The sequence below is a fragment of the Hibiscus syriacus genome, unplaced genomic scaffold (assembly GCF_006381635.1).
Source record: "Hibiscus syriacus cultivar Baekdansim isolate YM2019G1 unplaced genomic scaffold, ASM638163v2 tig00116939_pilon, whole genome shotgun sequence".
Lineage (NCBI taxonomy): Eukaryota > Viridiplantae > Streptophyta > Magnoliopsida > Malvales > Malvaceae > Hibiscus > Hibiscus syriacus.
In genome coordinates this window covers 2576108-2599775 of record NW_024063477.1, presented here as the reverse complement: position 1 = coordinate 2599775, position 23668 = coordinate 2576108, and the positions used below count along the sequence as shown (strand labels likewise).

Below are 23668 nucleotides of genomic sequence, written 5' to 3'. Positions count from 1 at the left end.
TCTTTTTTTTCCATATATATATATATATATATATATATATATATTCTTAGCTGTGCCGTTGCCACGTCCCTCTACGACTTGTGCTATTTTAAATGATTTATTTCATTTTATTAGCAATTTTCGTGATTCTCTTGTCTCCTTCCCTCTTTCTCCTCTATAAATTACACGCGACTTTTCTACTGTTATCATTCTTTGTTCTCTCGCCTAACCTCTCTGCTCCGTTTCTTCCTCTCTTTCGTCCCTTTTTTTTCCCCATTTTTTCCATTTTTTTTATATCGTTCTCTGTTCATGCTTACTACCTACTCCGACAGTTCCTCAAAGCAGCTGTACAGTTAAATCAAAGGTATTATTATACTCTCTCATCCTTTCTCTCCATCAGCTCTTCGCCTCTGTTTTTAATTTTTTAGCGCTGTTTTCCTTCATTTTCTCAGCTTCCAAACAACATCTTTTCAAGATTTCCTTTGTTCCTTCCTCGATCTGAATCGTTTCCTTACGAAAACCTAATTTTAGAATTTTAAGCTGATTTTTCTCTTTACGAATAACTTCTCCTTGCTCCGTTATTTTTTATGTCCAAAATTGCAGTTAGATCTATTTATTTTAGTTTATTTTTTAATATTTTTTTGCTGCTGTAGATCTAACGACCTATAACTGATTTACAGTAATTGTGGAAACTTAATGTTGGAGAGAAAAACGTAACAAGTTTACTGTTAAATTTTTTTGTTAATATTGACAGTGATGTTTGATTAAACTTTATGTTAATGTTAAATAGGGATATCGATTGTTAATTGTTATAAAAAAGTTAAAAAAAACAAACAAACGATGCAGCAGTGTGCGATCCAACAAAGCGCAACTGGAAGCAGCCGTGAGGATTTGCAGAGCTCTTTTTCGGTTATGGTTACAGATCGGAGAGAGACGATGGTCTGCCCGAAACCGCGTCGTCTGGGTCTGTTAAACACTTCTTTCGACGACCACCCAGTTAGGTCCCTCAGATGGCAAATTAGGTAATTTCCTTTTATTTATATGAACTTCAATTTTAACCTCTTTTTTTCTCTTTTTTTATTAAATAAATTAAAGCAGTAACAATTTTGTTTGATGTTTTTCAGCCATCAAACAGAGCTTTGTGATTCTAAAGCAGGGAGCGGTATTCTGGATATGATTCTTGCGAAGGTGCGCTTCTTGCTCCTGATTTGTTTATTTATTATCAGTTGATTTTAGACGTAATTAGTTGTTTATTTCTGGAAATTTCGAGGAAACAATAATTTATTCATAAATTACAAAATAAAATAATCTTAGCTTTGTAACAACGGCGACGTCTCGATTCAAATCTTTTGTTTGTGGGGGACCATTTAAAATACAACCGTTGGTTTCATGTGCGAACTGCAGAATTTCTTGAAAAAAATCGTTTCGGTTCTCCAAATTTCCATCTACGAGAACCGTTAATTTATCATGTATGGTTTCTTTTATATATCTGATTATTGGTTTTGGAATTTAGCAGGGTGGTTGTAGAGTGGAACAAGTAGAGCCGTCGGCTCCATTTTTTTGTGGCTCGCCACCGAGCAGAGTAGCTAACCCGTTAATACAAGACGCTAGATTTGGGGATGAGGTCATCTCACCACTGACGCGTCCGTCCGGCCTGCCGTCGTCGTCTCCGTCTCCGTCGTCCTCTTCAAGGAAAGGAGGCTGCGTTCGAGCAAATTTTGGTAACAAGCCAGCAGTGAGAGTCGAGGGGTTCGATTGCCTCAACAAGGATCGGCGAAATTGCAGCATCCCAACGCTGGCGTAGAACATCTCAAACAACAAAAGGGGTACATAGATAAAACTAAGAGAAATTTTTTAAGGGTCTGTGAGTGACTAAAAAAGGACAAAGAACCCTTTCTTTAGTGTTAAATGGGTAAAGAGAAGGGGTTTCTTTGCATATAATCAAAACGGTGGCGTCTTGTAAGTATATTAGTTTCTTCAAAAGAAAGGAATTTTGTACAAAAAGGAGATCAAGATGGTAATCGAGTCATTTGAGTAAAACAGTCGATAGTGTATATAAAAAACGATTTGTGGTTTGACTTTTAATCCATCTTTTGTCTGTTAGCTGTGTTTTGATGGAATCCCATAAAGCCTACACATGCTATTCCTGTTTGCTTAAGAATCACGCAAAAATCCCTGATATTGAAACGGTTATTGTCAGTATTCTCTGGAAATCGGGACCAAACTACTGAACAACTTTTATGCCTTGTCAACGTGAATAAAGATGGAGCACTCTCGGACAGCAAGTATCGAGTGTTGTAAGAAAATGTCAAAGCTCTTATCATTGTCATTCCAAATCCTATAATCAATACTTCTCAACCCAACAGTTCACTCAATATTAAATTCAACTGTAAAGTCATGTTCAAATATTAAAATATTTATTTATTTAATTTATTGAACATACCATTTGATTTTTTTAACCGATTTCTTACTATATTGATTAAATCAATTTGATTGACTGGTTTTTCTTTATACATTTGTCATATTTAAATTATATTTAAAATGCATAAAAAACAATTATATTAAATCAATTAAATTTTGGATTACATTTCAAGTCATGTTCAAATATTAAAATTTATATTTAAAATGCTTCTCTTCTAGGTCGTAGGATATCATTCTATTGGGCCTCTAGCCTTTTGTTTCTCTCTCTTCTCATAATTTTTTAGAATTGAACATTCAGAATGGTATTATGATTCTTCTATTTCCCTATAATTTATTGAGTGGAACTTGAAAATAACGTGAGTTCCGTAACTCGAACTAATACTTATATTTTATTATCATTAAATTTATTTTTTAAAATTATCTTATCCAAAATATTTTATTAAAAAATTAACAAAGAATAATACTTATATTTTCTTTATTTACCTAATTTATCTTATTCTTTTACACATCAAAAATAAATTTGTTAAAATTATCTTATCCAAAAAACTTGAAAATAACCTTTTGTTCTATCAACTGAGCTAGATGATAGAGAGAATTGAGTATATTTTAATCAGATCGACGTTCCATATTCAATCAGATCAATCGGACGTCTAATATTGTCTCCAAACATAGAAAATCAACCGCAGCGCCATACCCCTTTCGTGTACCCTAAAATTTTGTATGGATTTTTTTTAAAACAGTGAAGTTAAGATTACATTTCCATTTGTTTCCTGGATTGAAGTTCACAATCTCTTCAAAATGGATAGTTAACGTTTCGTCATTGAGTGTTTTAGGCTTCCCATTTTTCGAACTTTTAATTAGAGACGATGAGAAGCACCGGTTATTCATTTTAGTTGATTCTGAGGTAACAACCAAAGAGCCGATTAATCGATTTTTAACTCTTCCATAGTTTCTTCATGGCAGAAGCTCCGCGGGGCCATGTTACTATCACTCTCGGACGTAGTGGCCAGGTGTTTGTTTGTTTTTTCTTTCATTTTCCCCCTTTTTGTAGTAATTAGATAGGTTCCTTTAGTATTTTTTTGGTTGCTGATCATATGTAGGAAATAAAGCTGAAATTAGTAGGAAATTTTCGTTTGAACGAGTTGCATTCAGTTCGACTTTGAACGGTTTAGTTTAGCTTGGTCGGATTTTACTTATTTTTTCTTTACAAAATTTAAGTTATTTTTTTCCTTTTCTGTGGAAAAGTTAGTGTAGTCCCTTTTTGTTTGTGAGTTGGTTTGCTGTGAATCTGAACTTTGTTGATTTTGTTGCCCTAGGTTGTGAAGAGGTCAGGATCTACATCAGATGTTGATCTTTTGGATTCTCATCATGTTGCTGGAACTAAGCGTTCTGTAAGGGATAGGTTGGGAGGCAACGTAGATAGTTCCTTATTGAGTCGGCTAAACAACAAACGGTATACTTTTAAGAAATTTACTGCTGTTTTATAAGCATTTCACACTCTGGCTTTTGAATGTCCATGTTTCTGCCATGGCTATTTAAGTATTGTTTTCTATTTCCCAGTGAATGATGACCGCTACGATGATGTTGCATTTGTATTACTCCTTGCTTATTAGCTCCTTTATTTTAGGACTTTGTTTGATTTAATCAATAGTAATCTGTTACTACAGGTTTTGATCTTTCGAGTGCATGTTGGACTTATTCACCTTGTCATTGACATCTTTCCTATAATTGGAGTTTAGGAATGCATAATGTTTCCACTTTTGAATGTTGGATATGTGTTTGGTGACAATACTTTAGGAACAATAAAGAGTTGTAGCTGCATAGACCATGAGTGCTAATCATTTGCCTTCTCTTCAGTGTTTACATTCTATGCAAGTATTTTCTTATGTTGAAAAGTAATAGCTGAGTTTTTCCTTTTCTACAGACAAAGAGGTGACGGTCATACAACAAGTTTCAATGCTACAGGTACAAATTTACCCTTCTGTGTTGCAAAATCGTTGTTTTTCTGATTTCTGAACTGATGTTAGAGTACTAACATTTCTTCATTTGGGAAAAAACATTTTCACATTGGTAAAGATGACCTCCGGTTTAAACTCATGCAAAAAAATGTGTTTAGACGGACTCAGAGGGACAATAACCCAAAGGGCATGTACCTTCGTCAAAAGTTGTCAAGAATGGGACAGCCTCCACCTAACAGTTATGAGATGCGTCAGGAAATTCCTGATTTAAGGGAGCAAATACCTGAACCTAGAGATCGAGTGCCTGAATCAAGGGATACCAGCATCTTGGGCAAAATTCCTTCTACAAGAAGTGTGGATGATTTTCCTCATGTGACCACATCAAGGTCTTATTCTCCTTGGACTTTAGAACATTTAAGACGAAAATCTCCTGAAAGAATAATGGGTGCTTCTAGGGGTTTATCTCCCTCAAGAAATGTTGAGCTACAGAGAAGGCCAGTTAACAGGACACCTGATTATGTGAGGACTGGTCCATACACAGGCAATTATGTTCTTGATGCTTCAAGGCCTGTGAGTAAAGCATCTTTTGTTACGAAATCCACATTGCCTGCCACTTCCGCTAAGCCTAAGCCACCAGGGCCCCCAATTCCAAGTACAATTCCTCCAAGCAATATTGTTCAAAAAGTTTGAATTCGGTACGTACTATTTTCTGTCTATTGTCCATTCGACCAGTGAAGGGTGCGATGAACTTGTTTTATGTATATGTTTCTATCATTATATTTTTCTTGTGAATATCTTCTGCATTTGTTAATGAATCAGTTTGTTCCTTTACCATGTAACTCTGGCATACTTTGCTCAGTGAAGCTTGTCATGTTTGCATTTCTTAAACTGTCAAAAGAAATGTATTATATTATTGCTATACCATTATGGTTGGAAAGTCGACCTGTCTTAAAATATTTATGAAGAGGATAAAAATATAGAAATTCGTTTGGATGTTACAATTTATTAGATTTGTTATCAAAACTTTTAAGTTGCCTAGAGGATAATATGATGTTCAAAATGTTGAAGAACCAATTGTCTTTCTGAAAATAAATATAGTACTACATTTTTAGGTATTTGACACACTCATGCTTGTTCACAGACCACTAAGAAGTTCTTCCTACCTGTGGATGGTTATTGGTCTGGTCACTTTTGCTTCTGAGTAGCATAAGGCTACTTTGGAGATGTATGTTACTTGCCCAAGATAGTTTTATTACAGCTTTGGAATTTGAAGTTGTAGGTGCTAATCTTCTATATGAATTTTATCTTTTGCTTTTGCATATCAAATTTGGATCCTAAATGATTTTTGTCCTCTCTTGTCTCTGTTTGAACATGTTTGCTTTCTCTGCTGACCCTTTTGCTACTGTGGTCATCAAATGTGTACTGTTATTTGCTTTACAGTTTATGCATAAATTGCTAGTCATGCTGTGATCCCAAAGACCTCATTCTAAAGTTATATGCATACATTGATTTTTAAAGAACAGTGTTTAGTTTAATTTTTTGCCTTTTCTTCTTTGGCTGGCTGCTTTCTAGGTCGATGAACGACAAACTGTTGAAGGCTTTCTATATTCCCTGGGACTAGGGAAATATGCTATTTATTTCAAGGCCGAGGAAGTAAGTAACCTACTTGTATGGTTAAATCTTCATAAGGATCCCTTTTTTAAAAGAAAAAAAGGTGCTCATGAGAGGCAGTTTTATATTTTGATAGTAGTTTGTTGCTTTCTTTGTTTTCTTTGGTTATTCAAGTACTTAAGTAGTTTGTCTATATTGGTGCAATAGAGGATTACTTATCAATTTGGGTTTCTAAGGGCACCATGTTGTTTTCAGAGGACATGTTTATTGATAATCAAATATGGGGATATGATGAACCAGTATATTCTTGTAGGTTTCAATAGTTGCCTTGTTGCTTGGACTTTGTGTTAGACAGATGCTGGCATAAATCTATCTTATTTGATTTTACTGATAAAATATCAAAATCTGCTCCAACTTCAGAAATACTGCAGTTGTAAAATTTGGAATTCATCTAATAAAACAATGCAAAGCATCTTCACGAAGCAGTTGGTGACTGATGTTTGCTAACGGACAGTACATATCAGAAAATGGAGGCTGTTGCTACAGCAATTCTATTATACAATTTTGAAGATTTACTTTGTTTTAAGTTATTGAACTATCATGGACGGATACTGCGACTTCGAATGGAGAATCGCTTGCTTGTTTGTTTTATCCATATCCTCATTGGTTGGCTGATCTGAGTTTGGTATTTTACTCAGGTGGACATGCCTGCATTGAAACAGATGAGGGAAAACGACCTTAAAGAACTGGGAATACCTATGGTACTTTACCCTTCTTTTCTCAATTTGATTGTTTATTATTACTTTTTCCTGTTCTTTATGTTCATTATTCATGTGCTCGTACTTAAAAACCGATGAGCATACTTGACGGTTGGTGTGTCAGTGCTTGCAAAATGTAATTTAAAGATATTAACTGTCGAAATCTATAAAACCAAGATGCGAAAGTTGTCCCTATTGAATGAGGTTTGATTCGCATTTCAGGGACCTAGGAAAAAGATTCTTCTTGCTCTCTTGCCTCGTTCCAAAAGGTAACAACAACCGTGATCATTATTATCAGTTTTTGATTGCGTTCATGAATCTTAAACCAGTGTATCTCTGCTTTGGGGTTGGAAAGAAAATGACCGATCAGTTCAGATGACAAAGTTTCGAATCTCGAATACTGCAGATTATGATTAATACTTTTTTTTAGATGATTACTAGAAGAAAGGATTCATATCCTAACATTATATGTTTTTTATTATTACTATTGTTGTAATCGAAATTCAAATGAATTGTTTTCTCCTTCACTGTGCTGTTAGGAATTGTTGCATCATCTCAAATGTTCTGATCTAAAGAGGATGCGTTCTCCCAAATATTATATCCATGGCATAATATAGTACGGATACTCCCTATGGTAAATTATAACACATACCATACACTATTACATAATAACAACATATTATAATACCAATAGTCATTTAATATTATACATATTTAATATGGTATAAAATGTTAAAAAAATAAACATGTTAAAAAGGTATAAATATTAACTTATTGTGTAGCCTTAGTGGTTAAAGGGGTATTATTCTCTGTTGAGATATTGAGTTCGAGCAATTACGTCTCTTAAAACCCAATTATGTATCATGTGCAAAATGAATTGAAAGTTAATATGGTGATTTGTTAGGTTGTATGTAACAAAAACCCTGCAATTTGATTTCATTTCATGCCATAAATGTAATAAATTTTGGTAAACAAATTAATGTTTGATTAGGTATGAATTTCAACTTTTTAAGCTTTGGATGATAATTGATAGCACATTGGGCTTCCAGTAGTTGGGTTGATAAAATACGTTAACTAAGAGTAAATAAAATTAGACATTAAAATTTAATTAAACATTGGAATTCTAAATAAAATTAAGAATAGAATCTAATAAAAATATGCTAGATCAATTACACCTTAACATTTTCATTAATTAAAATTTGACATAATTAATTAGATCAATTACATGATATGTTATTTGAATAAATACTGTAATTTTTATAAATAATTTATTAAAATGGTAAATTATGTAATTAATTAATTTTCAAAAAATAATATAACTCAATTGACAGGTGCCGATGCAAGCAAATATGCGCTGCAGGGTACAGTGCACAATGGCAACTGGCAGACTGGCGTTGTTCAGATAAAACGTACAGCCACCCATCGAAATTGTTCTTAAAAATCATTTGACACCATAACAGATAGAAAAGTGTAAAATTTTAAAAATAAAATAACAAAAAGAAAACATTAAAGAAGAATATTACCTCCAATTTATCGTCCTCTTTGTTTGTTCCTTTCTTCTCTCCGAAGCTCCAGCTTTCAGGTCCCATGGAGTCCCCTAAGCCTCTTTCTAGCCTCTCTCCTCAATGTTTCGCTTTTTAAACCCCAGAAAGTTTCCTACTTTGTTGAATTGGACATATAAGGAAGTTTATTTTCATTCCGTTTTTGGAATTTAGTTGAAAGTTTTGGATTCTGGGGTTTCTTTCTTTTACTGGCAATACGTAAAGGAAGGAAAAGTTTTAGTTTTCTATTTTTCTTTTTGTTTGGTGGTGTTCGTAGAAAATGCCGCCACATCGATCCAAGTCGGAAAAGAACGACGGCATGGCCAATCACCTTCGTCGAGATCCTTATGAATTGCTTGGGGTCTCCAAAAACTCAACGGATCAGGAAATTAAGACCGCCTACCGGAAAATGGCTCTAAAGTATGTTTATATTTCTTGCTTTTTTAATTTTATTTTACAAGCGGAAAGGTTTTGAAATGTTCGAATTCTTTATACTTTTTTTGGTTCAAGTTTTTAGTGTTTACTTCAGATTAGAGTACGTCAGTGTTCACTGATTTGTGTTTAGTCATAATTATGGTTAATTATAAGGTAAACTCACATGCATACATGGAGTATAGTTGGAGAATAAGAAATTAGGAGTTGAATTGGGAAGGCAATTCCAACGATAATCAAAGATTTGTGAGTGATCGGGATTTGGTTTGACATGGTTTGCCTTTCTATTGATAGTTTCTAACAATAGCCGTGGAGGACTATGACAAGCTTCATATTTTTAATGTCGGTATCGCCAGTTAGATAGCAGGTTTTGCTTAGGGCAGCTGCAAGGATAGGCGTCGAAAGCACAATAGAATTGGTTTTTAGTGACTGGTTGGATATCTGGAACATTGTTCAAACAACAGATAAAACTCTCAGGGAAGTCCTGGAATTATTATTTCCAACATGAGTCCAAAAGAATGGTTTATTTCCCTGATGATACTCCTTTCCAGCTAGCTGCGATGAAATATGTGGTTTGAGTTCTGGGACATATATTATTGACTATTTTTCAGATAAGTCGACATGTACACTTCTGGTTGTACACTTAAAATCGTGCTCTATCAAGGTGGCTTAGCTATATAATTTATAAATGCTATGCTGTTTCAGGTACCATCCTGATAAGAATGGAAATGACACTGTTGCAGCTGATTTGTTCAAGGTCACATTTTCTTATAATATCTTGTCTGATCCAGATAAAAGACGCCAGTATGACACTGCCGGTTTTGAGGTAAGCTATAGATGCATCTAATTTCTGAAGTTTTTTTCAGCCAGATGTTTGTCTCTGATTTCTTACTGTTACATTCATTTATGTTATATTCGGTGGTGCCAAGAGCAAAAGGCACAATCTAGGCACCAGAGCCTTTTATACGAGCGAGGTGCAAGGCTTAAAAGAAACACCATCCTAAATGAAGTTGGGCACAATATGTATAGGCTAGTATTTTGTAGGTCTGTTTGTGTACATATAAAAAGAAAAGTTAAGATACATAATTATGGAACAACTCTAAAGAGTGGTAAACATGCAAACTTTTCCCTTTCTTTTGTTGGCCAATATGCATGATTTCCTTATAGTCTCATCATCCCTTTTTTCCTAGTAAAGATACAGTTAATTAAAATAAAACTCAATTGTTAAAGAGAACTTCAATCGAGCAGGCTTTTTGTGGCGTGTGACTTATAAAAAGTGCCAAGTGCATCTAGCATGGAGCCATGGACATCATCAAAGTGCCTTGCATGGTTAGGGCACGGTGCCTTAGCAACACTTGTTGCACATGGAGGCTTTAAAGAATCCTGTTCTTTCACTTTCAGTCTTGTTAATGTTCCATCAAGTATTTCCAAACATTATTTTATTGATGAAGCTTGAAATTTAATGAACATTATGTTTTTTCTTTGAATAGGCTGTTGAAGCTGATAACCAAGAATTGGAGCTAGATCTTTCGAGTTTGGGAGCTGTGAACACCATGTTTGCTGCACTTTTTAGGTAACTCCTTGTTCTTATTATATTAGTCAAAGTGTTCCATTGTTTCAATGTCTTTATGAGTGTAATGCTTTGGATATTATTTTAACTAGTTCCTACGAATAGTAAACTTGGTGTGCCAATTAAGACCACTGTATCTGCGACTGTTTTAGAGGAGGCACTTAATGGTGCAGTCACTATTTGCCCACTTCTGCTTGGGCAACCTATTTCTAGGAAGGTAAGATAATTAAATATATGTTCTTTTGTAATACTTTTATTGATCATTTATGCGATCACTGAATTTGTTGCATGCTTAACAGGTTGAAAAACAACGTGCTCACTTCTACTCTGTTGCAGTAACAGAAGAAGAAGCAAGAGATGGGTTCGTTTGCCGAGTACAATCATCTGATAAAAGCAAGTTCAAGGTGGATAAACCATGACATAGAACTTATGGATTCAATATCATCTGCATATGAAACTAGTGTGTGTGCTTCTTTTCTCTTTTTTTTATTGGGGTGGGGGGGGGGAGTGTGGTGGATGTCGTTTGGAGGTTGCATTGATAGAAACTGCAATTCATTTCATCTTTATAGTACTAATGAAATAAAATTTGAGCTGTGCCCCTTTTCAACCTTTTGCAATGAATATGAGTGTGTAATATAAAAGGAAAAAGAGAAAGAAAGAAAGCCACCATCATTATGTGAATATTATGTTGATTTAGGTTATAAGAATTTATTGAATCTAGAATCATCGAAGCCCTTAGTCAAGTTACATAAAATTGATACTGGAAGCTAGAGTTTTATCTCTTTTATTTTGTGCTTAGCTGTGTTGCTGTGGATCGAGAGACGAACTTTTGTTTCTGATAGTTTTATTGTGTACCTGTGATCTCATTTTAGGTGGTTTTGATATGTGATCTAGGGCAAAGTTCTCGTGTTGTGTAGTTTTACCTTTTATATTGATTTGAATATCATTGTAACATGTTTTGCTCCCTAAGTTTAGATGTATGGAAGCTTAGAACTAAACTTTCATAAAGATCCAACGGTCAAGTCTCCTTTGGAAATACTTCGAAATACAATTATATTTAATCTGCTAACTAATTATCTATTTTTCATGGCAACTGAAAATAATATATATATATATATATATTACTCCTTTCCTTCTATTTGTTATTGATTGCAGTTATTGTATTTTGATCAAGAAAAGATTGGTGGATTAAGCCTTGCACTGCAGGTAATGAACTCCTTTCCTTCCGCTTTTCACTTTTTAGAATTTATAAGATATCCATTATTTATGTTAGATAACAAGTTTCATCAGATGAGCTATCATAATTATGTCTTTTAATCTCCACATCAAAAGCTCCTCCATTATGTTTATGTTTAGCATCTAGATTTTTTTAAGTTTCATGAACTTACTATTTATTATTAATTCTAAAACAATTTAAAGTTTTCTCACACAATATTGTAGTGAAACAATGGTGATGGCGATAGATACAATAACAGTTATAACTTAATTAATTACTAAGTCGGGTTTCCAAGGAGGAGGTTTTTTCCTAAGCCTTGTGCTAATCCATGGCACATGTTAAAAAGCTACTTTTGTTTCTTTTTGGTGTAGGAGGATAGTGCCAGGACAGGAAAAGTTATGTCTGCTGGAATGTATTTTCTCGGCTTCCCTGTCTATTGCTTGGATCAAACAGTAAACTCAGTGAGTTACCATTTACGAATACGCATAGTTGTGCTTAACATTGAAATTGATGTTTGGTTTTGTTGCTTTTCTTCTGGTTCTGGAAACCTGTCACTGCAGGTAGCTGCCGCAAAAGATTCAGATGCAGCTTTCTTCAAAAAGCTGGATGGATTTCAACCATGTGAAATAACTGAATTAAAACCAGGAACACATGTGTTTGCCGTCTATGGTTAGCTCTTTAATTTATGTCTCAACGAGCTCTTGTGCCTATTGGTTTATATGCATGGATGAAGCTCTCTACGATTTTAATATTTTGGCACGTAACTCCTAGGTGACAACTTTTTCAAAAGTGTAAGTTACACAATAGAAGCTATTTGTGCCGCCCCTTTCATAGAGGAAAAGGAAAACCTTAGAGCAGTGGAAGCAGAGATTCTGTCCAAACGAGCGGAGCTGTCAAAGTTTGAAACCGAATACAGAGAAGTATTTACTTTCGCAAATACGATCTTTATGCCTTTGTTAAACCCTTTTCTTCTTGTTGATATTCATGTAAATTGCTGGCAGGTCCTGGCACAATTTACTGAAATGACAAGCAGATACGCAAACGAAATGCAAGAGGTGAGATTTAACATGTGGGACTTGTGTGTCTAAGCTCCCTGAGAAATGAATTCACAAGTAAATGGATAAATTTCTCCTGTATGTTGTGTTTCTCAGATTGATGAGCTTCTCAAACAAAGGAATGAGATTCATGCCTCGTACACAACGATTCCAAAAATTAAGCGAAGTTCGAGTAGGAACAAGAGTAAGGCTGCCTCCAAAGAGGCCAAAGAAGACGGCGAAGTAAGAGACAGGAAACATTCCACGTCTGATAGAAATAAGAAGAAATGGTATAATATACACTTAAATATAGACAGGAGAAAGCCATGCTGAACAGGTAAAGTATGGTGTTTCGTTTTCTAGGAAGATTCCTTCCTATTCGGATGAACAATAACGATTAACGATTGCTTAAATCCTGTTGATTATTGTATCAGGTTATGAAGAAGTAGGTAACTTTTGGGTCTGGAAAATTTTACTTCTGTGGGGTGAAATGAAGATGGTGTACGAACCATTTCTCCATCACGTCAAGGATGACAACATCTCATTGTTATCGAATGATTCTTTCTTCCTTCTTTTTTTCCCCGGTCATATCTCATTATTTTGTTTTCCCCTTTGGAAATCTCGACTAGAATACTTGTAAATTGGCAGAAAATGCTGGAGATAAACTCCATTAGGGCTCATCTGTACTTGTGAAATGGCTCCTCTGGTGCACTATTTTTTTTGCAAGGATGGTACTTTTGGGTTAAAGAAAATAAAGTCTTAACTTTTATGCGATAACTCTAAACCATTTGACGTTGAATATTCATATTCCTAGTAGTCTTGGTGATCGAATATAGGACCTCAAAAAATAATAATAATTATTTTATCATCGAGGTTTTTGGATTGGTGCAAAAGTTTTTTTGGGTTAAAGTTGTGATCTTTGAAGGGGTTGAAGTTGTCATGTGATTTTAGAATAGTATTCTCTCTTGAAAGGGTTAACTCCATCTTTCTCTCTCATGCTCTTTCTGATCTCTTCTTTGAAAAAAATTTATCTGAATTTTAATCTTTTTTTTTTCGACTAATGACTTCTCGTTCATAATTTAAAAAACAAATCATTATTAATTATGATCTTTAAATCTTCTATGATTGATTTTTTGTTTACATTGAAAGAGATAAATCGTCTATAATTATTATAAACTTTTTATTTTCTTTAAAAGGTTTAATTTAAAAATAAATACTTAAATTATATTTTTTATTCACTTTAGGTACATAATTTGTTTTTAATTAGAGTGTCCAGCGTTTTTAATTTTATTATTTTAAGTGTTTATTTTTGTTAAAAAAATATTATCAATCACTCAAAATATAATACATCTTTATTATTTTAAGTGTTTATTTTTGTTAAAACAATTCATCAATCACTCAAAATATAATATATCAGGCATCTATATATTTTCGATTTTCGAAAATTTTGTTTAAAAGAACTTAAAAATATTATTATTATTTATTAAAAACACAAAAAATTTATTAAAATCTAAAATATCTAACTCTTAAAATTCTTAATTTCAAACATTCTATTATCGTTGTCGGATATTGTTGAATGACCATTCACCCATCACCATCTATCCAATGATTGACCATCATTTTCGTCATCATTAATATTAATTATAATAATTTTAATGAAAGTTTTCGGATTTTGATGACCAAATCGAAAGAGTCCAAAATGTTCATTGACCATGAGAAGAATGTACCCAAAAATTAAAAAAATAATGCACGTTTCCTAGGCAAATTTCCCGAAAAATCACTAACTTTTTTTTATTCCCTGTCAGACACCGTTCAGACTTTATTTCCAGATCTAACACCCTTTATAGAGAAGGCGTCTTCTGTATACGTGTAAAAAATTAGATGTTAATTTTGTAAATATTTTTAAAATGATGTCTAATATGTAATTAATTTTTGTTAGAGTGATATTTGTATAAAAACATCAACTTTATTTATTTATTTATTGTGTGAAAAAAAATTTCTACCTCAAAATCTTTAAATATTATTTTGCTAATTATTTTATAACTCAACATATTTTGATTTTTGCATGAAATTACACGATACATATAATTTAGTATAGGAAAACTTTGAGGGTAAGTATTTTAAAATATGAATAATTTTATAAAAGTTTTATAATTAGTATTTATGTTTTAAAATGATGATGATGATGATGATGATAAATATTTTATAATTTAAAAAATTATATATTTTATATATTTTTGATTTTTTTTGATTTTATATTCTTTTTGTATTGAATTTTTAAAAAAGTGAATAATAATTCATTTGATCTATAAATTGTAATTAAAAGTTTATTTTAATATTTTTATATTTTTAAACAATTAATATTAAAAGTCAATAAACATTATTAACTGTTAAAAAATAATATCACACAAAAAATAAATCAATAAAGTTGACATTTTTATTGAATTTTATTCACTTTTAATTATTTTTATTGCATTTTAATTGGTTTTTAAAAAAGTGAATAATAATTCATTTGATCTATCAATTATAATTAAAAGTATAAAAATGCAATAAAAAAGAATTAAAAGTGAATAAAATTCAATATAAAAATAATATAAAGTCAATTTTTTTCAAAAATATATAAAATTTATAATTTTTTAAATATAAAATATTTATCATCATCATCATCATCATCATTTTAAAAAAGAAATACTAGTTATAAATTTTTTATAAAATTATTCATATTTTAAAATATCTACACTCAAAGTTTTCCTATACTAGATTATACGTATTATTTAATTTTAATATAAAAATTAAAATTTATCGAGTTATAAAATAATTTGTAAAAAAATATTTAAAGATTTTAATATAGAATTTTTTTTCACACACAAAAAATAAATAAATAATATTTTTATAAAATATATCAAAATTAATTACATATTAAATATTATTTTAAAAATATTTATAAAATTAATATTTAATTTTTTTACACATTTTACATAACGCTTTAGGGGCACACGTTATCCCACGACGTGACACTAAATCAATATAAGGCGCACCCCTAAAACGTATATTTCTATAAAAAAATGTTTGATTTAGAAATAATATCTGAATGATGTGTACAGAAAATAAAAAAAAAAATTAGGGGGATTTTTCGAGAAATTCGCCTAGAAATGTAAATTTGTCCAATTCAATCCGTCTTTTCAAAAGACAAATCTTTCGAGCAGTTTTCATATGCCGCCACCTTGGGAGCCGTGTCAGATTTGACGGCGCGTTCTCCAATTGACCTCTGGTGAGTTTTCGGATTCATTCCAAACACCATTGATTTCACGTTTCTCGAGATTTTTTTAGCACGGGAAAATGACAGAGGGCAGGGCGGGCAGGCAAGTGAATTTTGGAATCCTAGCAAGTAGCAACTACCAAATCTCTGACTCCCTTTGTAATAATAAATTAGACTGCGGGGATTTGTTACACAGAGAAAGATTTGATTTTGAGAGAGAAACGAACACAAAAATTTAAAACTAAGAAAACGAAATTGAAATCTAAAACGCGTATAAAACCCTGTTTATTCATGTTGAACTCATTGCTTTCTTCTTTTTCAAGAGAAATTTCACCCAGTGTTGGGTATTTTTTGCCTTGAGATGGCGGTGAGAAGGGCGGAGGAGATGGGCGGGTACGGTCATTCAGATTTTGAAACGGAGGAAGTCCATGTCCTCGCCGTCGATGATAGCCTCGTTGATCGGAAAGTAATTGAAAGGTTGCTAAAAAATACTTCTTGTAAAGGTTGGTCATCATGATTCCGTGATTTTTTTTCACTCTGTAAATTAACCATGATTGGGTTTGAATTTAATGGGGTTGGTTTGGAACTTGGATTATTGCAGTGACGGCAGTGGATAGCGGACGAAGAGCTCTGCAATTCCTGGGTTTGGATGATGATAAAGAAGCTAATGGGTTTAATGTGAGTATAACTGAAATTTCGTCGGTGTTCTAAAAATATGTATTTTTTCAGCTCAATCTTTAGCTTTGGTTTATGGTTTTCAGGGTTTGAAGGTTGGTCTGATTATCACAGACTATAGCATGCCTAGAATGACCGGCTACGAATTGCTCAGTAAAGTTATGGTTAGAAGAAAAAAGGAATCAAATTTCACGAATTTATCTGCAGAAACTTTGCAATGTTCATCCGAATGAATGTTGTTTTGATTTGAACAGAATCCTCTGTTTTCAGAGAAATCCCGGTTGTAATCATGTCATCTGAGAACATTATTACTCGAATTGACAGATGTTTAGAGGAAGGGGCCGAGGATTTCATAGTGAAACCGGTGAAATTATCAGATGTGAAACGTATAATCGATTACATGACGGCAGATTTCGTGGGGGGAGGAAGAAGAGTAATCAACAAGAGAAAGCTAAGAGACGACAGCGGTGATCGATCTTCATTGTCTCCACCTTACACTATCATCAGCATCTTCATCGTCAACACTGGATTCTCCCACCAGACGTCTCAAAATGGCAAGCTTTGAAGAGCACAATTTTTACTAATATAAATTTAAACTTTATCCTCCTGAATTTCTCCGTTGATATTTTGACGGCTTTTGTTGCGCTTTGTAATGGCAGATAAGCTTTTTATGAGAATACTCACTTCCCTACCACTAGCACACTATTAGGCATAGATAGATCTTTGGACCTTACGCTTCGGCTGTCAGACTTTGTTCATTCTCATGCAACCAACAACTTTAGCCATTACATACATCCACTGCCCTGCATTTTTCTTATATGTTTCCAAACAAAAGGTATAATAAAAATGGTTTACGTAAGCAATAGGCACAAATGCACAAATAATTATCAAACTCCACACGGTATTCATGGTTTATGTCGAGCATAAATCGATGTTTGAATGGCCTGATGACGGGGAAGAGCTTTGCCATTCACAAGCACTTGCTCCAAGAAATCAACACGAATTGATTTGAACTTGTAACACTGCAATGATTTCACCCCCATCAAATACTCCAATTGTGAATTATGTATAGTTTATGAAACCTATACCCATACAGGTTTCATTAACATGTTAGTCACAGCAGCATGTTCTTATTTTGAGCCTCTACTTCCCAGCCCAATAAAAGATAAGTCCAGGAGAAAATACCTTTCCTTTCCAAGAAAAGTCGACCTGAAGAAAATGGGGATCCAATAAAGTTAGTTGATCTCCTTTAATCTGCAACCAGAAGGTTTGATAGATTCAGATACACAGGTCTGAATGACTAATATTCAGAACCAAATTGAAACAAAAGGAGGGAAAAAATAGCACCGAGGCTTGAGTTGATGTAAACAGTGAAGCAGCATACTTACCGTATCGTTGCGTATGCCATATATGTTAGATTATACGTAAAGATCAATCATATGATGATTGTAATAATACATTTATTTATCAATTTTATTGAATACAGCTATTACCGCAATTATTTTCAATTATATATTTGTGTTTAACATACACTGGAAGATAATAAAGTCCATATAATGACATAATTATTATTATTAAAAGATCCCTAGTCAAGTATTATTATGGGCATAAACAATAATAATACGCTTAAGACTAACATGTTATTGATTGATGACAACGAGTTGTCATTGACATAGAGATGACAGAATTGATACATGATCATATTGTTAGAAAACAATATATTGGATTGACACACCATGAGCATATGTCTTAGATTATTATGTGATAGTCATAACATTGCTCATGGTGATGACTATATGTATGATCCTCAGACTTGAGATCAATACTATCCCAAACATATATTATTTTATGTTTTGATGCATTTAAACAAGCTCCGTAATTGGTTGATCTATAAAGACTGTTATTGAATATATCTCAATATATGTAGTGGGTGTGTATGATTATGATAGGATTTGTCTTTCATACATAATAGGAAATATATCACATACCACTTGATTGAATGAGACTAGAAATGCATGGCAATGCTCGAATAAGTTGATATGAGATATCACAAACTATTCATTAATTAAAGTATACTCTAGATATCAAGAAACAATAAAATGGCTATACAAGTGTGGCTATTCCAAGACTTGTGCCTATTCTAGATATAAAAGACATAAGAATGTGATACATAAAAGAGTTAATCATCAATATGATATGTCGAATCATATTTTCTTGTAACTTAGGTGACAATGATATATTGCTAGATATCACTCATTGTATGTAATATTAGAATTGTTCTAATAATTACTGCTAACGTTACAAGAATCTACAGGGTCACACCTTAGGATTGAAACGAGTAAAGATGTACAATTTGTTGTACGTTACTAAAATATATCTAGAGTTAATATATGTATGTTTGATATACATATGTTTTAATAATCACGAATATTTAATTCCAATTAATTAAATAAAGATTTAATTAATTTGAAATAATAAAATCTTTAATATGATTAGGGTAACTTGGAAATAAAAGGAGGTGTAAGGTCTAGCAGCCGTTTTTTTAACACACATAACATATTGCTCTCAATCGGGAGAACTGAGTAGAGGTCGAGATGTGATTTCGTGGAGGCTGATGATTCGAACCGATCGACACCACCATTAGTCGCTGATGTCTTTGTTGTTTTTCAAGGAACCCACTGTAAGTATTCACATCCTTTCCTACCGATTTTGGATTATCGTACTTGGATCGCTGGTGAAACCGTTGAATTTTGGTTTCGCTGTGCCATAGGGTGAGCTGACGGTCCTAACAATATACTGATAGAACAAAGAAACTTTGATTTGAATCGCACGTCAAATAGTAACTGCTAAACCAAAATAAATTTCTTTCATATTTTGCCAAAGAATTCATCGTATAGGAAAGGAAGAATGGAAAATAAACTATTGGTTTTAGCTAACACAATAAAAGCCATATTTTACAATGAAAAACTAAAAACCCAAACCCACAAGAACCATAACCTCAAACAACCTAAGCCATAAATAAATCAAATCTGAAACATCCGGAATCCAAAAATCATATTAAAATTGTTGCATCTTTTAAAGATCTAAAATTGTCTTAAAGCTAGATTGTAACACCCCAAACTCGTACCCGACCCGGATACAAACCTGAGGTGTCACATTTGACTTTTCAAAACTTGACTCTTATAAAAATCATGAAAATCTAAACTTTCATTAAATACAATTCATTAATTTACATAAGTTAGATTAAAATAATACAAAATCGATCAGAGCATGCGTAATTCACAACTTGTTTACATGGCAACACATTTAATACAACAAAATACATATTTTGCAAATTACTTATGATCGATCCGCTAGTAAAGGTATGATGTCCTTGCAGCTCCTAATTCTGGTCCTCTTGTTTCTTGATACCTACATGTAAACCACTTACACGCTAAGTCACAGACTTAGTGAGGCATAAAAGAACATATAAAAATGAATATATACTACTATGATTCTATCATAACATTCTAATTTGCATATATTTACGAAAGTATAATACATATGATCTATGATATGCACATATAAAACTTAACTTATTATAAGAGTTCCCGTTCAATTTATCTTTAAATGCCCATGTACATTATTGAGAACAGGAGGTACGTGAGTACAATAAGGTTTTGCACAAATGTTGTCACCACAGTTTGAATAAATTCCCACTAGGGGCACTGAAAATTTGTCCTGAAGGACCACTCTGTCCCGAAGGACCACTATGTCCCAAAAGACCACTATAATCCCTTGACTCTTGGCATGCCAATTATATCTACAGCTTTCATATCGTATAACATGGGATTAAATATAAATACATTTCCCATTTTCATATTCCTTTTATCACTTCTCATATAAGCACACCATTCACTTCACATGCACACATATGATCACGTTGTCTATTACACATACATGGATTTGTTCTCTTATAATTGCATACATTCATATTACATTATATTAAAACATTTAAAAGGTATGCAAGTACTTATTATAACCATAACATATGCATGTATATGAAAAGGAAATCATAACATCAAATATAGGAAATAGACTTATCACAAGTCTTATTTCCATTAAACTATATCATAGTATGCACTCACCTTAGCCTCACTTGATTCAAATCAATTCTAGCACTTTATCTCTTTCTCGACCATTTCTAATTCTTCGATTGTTTCAGAAAGGGGTTACGTTCAATATCTTCATAAGCATACATCGATACATATCAATATTCAAATGGCATACTCTAATCATTCATTTTTTAAACTAAAGGAAATGCGAAATTTCATTTTTTATTTAAAGTAGTATCGGTACCCCTATAGGGTATCGGTACTTCCCCTAACTGAGGTATCGATACCATGCCTATGTATCGGTACCCTTGGTATCGATATTGTTCTTCAGGTATCGATACCTCATGAATGTCTTCCTTAATTTTACTCTTGAGGTATCGTAATTTTACTCTTGAGGTATCGGTACCTGATGAATTGGTACCGATACACCTTGCCCATAAATCACTTTTTAAGCCCGAAAATTACTTCATTTCAACTCAAACACTTCATGTTTCATCCCCTTTCATACTCTTAACTCAACTACACTCACTTAAACCCATTTGTACTCATTTATCACATCATTACCTTCAAAGTTCTATTCTCTACATGGAATTCAAGATTCATACTCAATTTTCAACATGTTCTAATTCCAATTCTAACACTTCATACTTCTTAATTAGGTTGATGACAAGTCAAATTTGGTCTTGAAATTTAATTACTACTTATCTACCAAGATTTCATTTAAGAACTCTTCATCTTTAATCCTTCCTATACCCTTCATCTTGTTGTTTTAAGACAAATTAATCTTTCCTTAAGCTTAAGTGTCATCTAATGATCAAAACCAAACTTAAATTTCAACTAATAATCAACTAATAAAAAATCTCATCTTTGCCTTAAGCTTTCACGTATAAAAAAGAAAGAAGAAGATAACTCTAGAAATTGAGACTTTGCCTCTTCTTCACTTCCACATAGGTTTTAATAACCCACAACAAAATTAATTATTTCTTTATTAAATGACCACTTTTCCCTTCTACTACTCCTTCTTTGAAATTCAATCCTATACCAAATTTACAATATAAGTCCCTAAACTATTTAAATTATCTACTTTAGTCACCAAATTTTGAAGTTTAACAATTTAGTCACTAACCCGGTATTGAAGATGTTATAAATCTCCCCCTTAAGAAAATTTATCCTCGAATTTTCATTGTGAAAAGAGATAGGGGTACTGATTCCTCATGTCCTCTTCACGTTCCCACGTTGCTTCTTCTATCTTATGATTCCTCCACAACACTTTAACCAATGGAATAGTCTTGTTCCTTAATTGCTTAACTTCGTGAGCTAAAATTTAGATCGGTTCTTCCTCATAAGTCAAGTCAGGTTGAACCTCGATTTCTTCTTATGTCACGATATGGGAGGGATTAGATCTATACTTCCGAAACATTGAAACATGAAAGGCATCATGAATATTCTCCATTTCAAGTGGCAAAGCTAGTTGGTATGCCATTGGTCCTACTCTCTTAATGATCTCATATGGTCTAATGAACCTGGGACTAAGCTTTCACTTACGTCCAAACCTCAAAACCTTATTCCAAAGAGATATTTTTAGAAACACTTTATCTCCAATTTGATATTCTATTTCTTTCCTATTAAGATCCACATATGATTTCTGTCTACCAGCTGCTGCTTTGAGATTACTCTGAATTACTTGAACCTTTTCTTCCACTTCCTGAATTAACTCAGGACCGAGAACTTCTCTATCTTAAGCTCGAACCAATTCAAGGGCGTATTTCATCTCCTTCCATTAAGAGCTTCATAGGGAGCCACTTTGATGCTTGACTGATAACTATTGTTGTAAACAAATTCGGCAAGTGGCAAGTATTTTTCCCACGATCCCTTGAATTTTATTACACAGGCTCTCAGTATATCGTCCAGAATTTGGATAGTCCTCTCAGACTGTCTATCTGTCTGAGGATGAAATACTGTGCTGAAATTCAATCGAGTTCCTAACGCTCCATGCAAAGTCTTCCAAAACCGCGATGTGAATCTAGGATCTTGATCGGAAACAATGGAAACAGGTACACCATGTAATTATATAATCTCCCTGATATATAACTTTGCATATTTGTCCATAGAAAAATCAGCTCGTACCGGAATGAAATGGGCTGACTTAGTTAATCAATCTACGATCACCCATATTGAATCTCTTTTGTTCAGAGTTAAAGGCAACCCCGTCACAAAATCCATCGTTACATTCTCTCATTTTCATTGAGGAATAGACATTGGTTGTAACAATCCTAATGGAACTTGATGCTCCGCTTTGACTTGCTGGCAAGTCAAACAATTGGATACGAATTCTGTAATATTTCTCTTCATTCCAGGCCACCAATATCGACTCTTGAGATCCATATACATTTTGTTTCCTCCAGGATGCATCGTCAATGGACTACAATGAGCTTCTGTTAACAATTCATTCCTTAATTCATCATCGTCTGAAATCACTAATCTCCCTTGATAATACAGATTCCCATCAGACTAGATCTCATAATCTTTTATCTCATCATTATTTACTTGTTGCAACTTCTTTAGACATTTTTCATCTTTTGCTTGCAACTCCTTAATTTGATCTAACCATGATGGCTTGAGAGTCAATTCAGTACATATTGCACCATCTCCATTTAATGATAATCTGGCATCTGAAGCTCGTGAATACCTTCCTTAATTTTACTCTTGAGTTATCGGTACCTGGTGAATTGATATCGATACCCTTGCCCAGAAATCAATTTTTAAGCCCAAAAATTACTTCATTTCAACTCAAATCATCCCCTTTCATACTCTTAACTCAACTACACTCACTTAAACTCATTTGTACTCATTTATCACCACTTTACCTTCAAAGTTCTACCCTCTACATGGAATTCAAGAATCATACTCAATTTTTAACATGTTCTAATTCCAATTCTAACACTTCATTTTTCTTATTTAGGTTGATGAAAAGTCAAATTTGGTCTTGAAATTTAATTACTACTTCTCTACCAAGATTTCATTTAAGAACCCCTCATCTTTAATCATTCTTTTACCCTTCACCTTGTTGTTTTAAGACAAATTAAGCTTTCATTAAGCTTAAGTGTCATCTAATGATCA

The 23668-nt window shown here is 33.1% G+C and overlaps 4 protein-coding genes and 1 long non-coding RNA gene across 9 annotated transcripts; 4 read left to right on the top strand and 1 right to left on the bottom strand.

The window, feature by feature from the left end:
- Positions 1-205: 205 nt before the first annotated feature.
- On the top strand, positions 206-2064 carry LOC120188137. 3 transcript variants are annotated; one of them, XM_039191651.1, is made up of 4 exons: positions 206-343; positions 829-1001; positions 1104-1167; positions 1496-2064. In XM_039191651.1, the coding sequence occupies exons 2-4, from the start codon at positions 892-894 to the stop codon at positions 1781-1783; spliced, it is 462 nt and encodes a 153-aa protein (XP_039047582.1). In that variant the 5' UTR covers positions 206-343; positions 829-891; the 3' UTR covers positions 1784-2064. The 3 variants fall into 3 exon arrangements, with proteins under 3 accessions (XP_039047582.1, XP_039047581.1, XP_039047580.1); XM_039191650.1 differs by having other exon boundaries at positions 826-1001; XM_039191649.1 differs by having other exon boundaries at positions 770-1001.
- Positions 2065-3189: 1125 nt separating this feature from the next.
- On the top strand, positions 3190-7127 carry LOC120188271. Its single transcript, XM_039191746.1, has 7 exons — positions 3190-3410; positions 3717-3853; positions 4325-4365; positions 4477-5045; positions 5931-6011; positions 6668-6730; positions 6950-7127. The coding sequence occupies exons 1-7, from the start codon at positions 3357-3359 to the stop codon at positions 6998-7000; spliced, it is 996 nt and encodes a 331-aa protein (XP_039047677.1). The 5' UTR covers positions 3190-3356; the 3' UTR covers positions 7001-7127.
- Positions 7128-8260: 1133 nt separating this feature from the next.
- On the top strand, positions 8261-13191 carry LOC120188136 (chaperone protein dnaJ 16-like). Of its 3 annotated transcripts, XM_039191647.1 has the most exons (12): positions 8261-8688; positions 9406-9526; positions 10191-10273; positions 10376-10487; positions 10570-10674; positions 11426-11476; positions 11858-11947; positions 12047-12155; positions 12258-12406; positions 12488-12541; positions 12638-12857; positions 12955-13190. In XM_039191647.1, exons 1-11 carry the CDS (start codon positions 8549-8551, stop codon positions 12851-12853), a joined length of 1230 nt encoding a protein of 409 aa, XP_039047578.1. In that variant the 5' UTR covers positions 8261-8548; the 3' UTR covers positions 12854-12857; positions 12955-13190. The 3 variants fall into 3 exon arrangements, with proteins under 3 accessions (XP_039047578.1, XP_039047579.1, XP_039047577.1); XM_039191648.1 differs by having other exon boundaries at positions 11858-11938; positions 12638-13191; XM_039191646.1 differs by having other exon boundaries at positions 12638-13191.
- Positions 13192-16125: 2934 nt separating this feature from the next.
- On the top strand, positions 16126-17048 carry LOC120188143 (two-component response regulator ORR5-like). Its single transcript, XM_039191654.1, has 4 exons — positions 16126-16282; positions 16381-16457; positions 16541-16619; positions 16709-17048. The coding sequence occupies exons 1-4, from the start codon at positions 16141-16143 to the stop codon at positions 17017-17019; spliced, it is 609 nt and encodes a 202-aa protein (XP_039047585.1). The 5' UTR covers positions 16126-16140; the 3' UTR covers positions 17020-17048.
- Positions 17049-17315: 267 nt separating this feature from the next.
- LOC120188211 lies at positions 17316-23249 on the bottom strand. The gene is made up of 3 exons (XR_005522399.1): positions 23238-23249; positions 17640-17701; positions 17316-17476 (listed from the first exon to the last, which is right to left on the bottom strand). It is a non-coding gene; the product is annotated as an uncharacterized LOC120188211 (long non-coding RNA).
- Between the last annotated feature and the right edge of the window lie 419 nt (positions 23250-23668).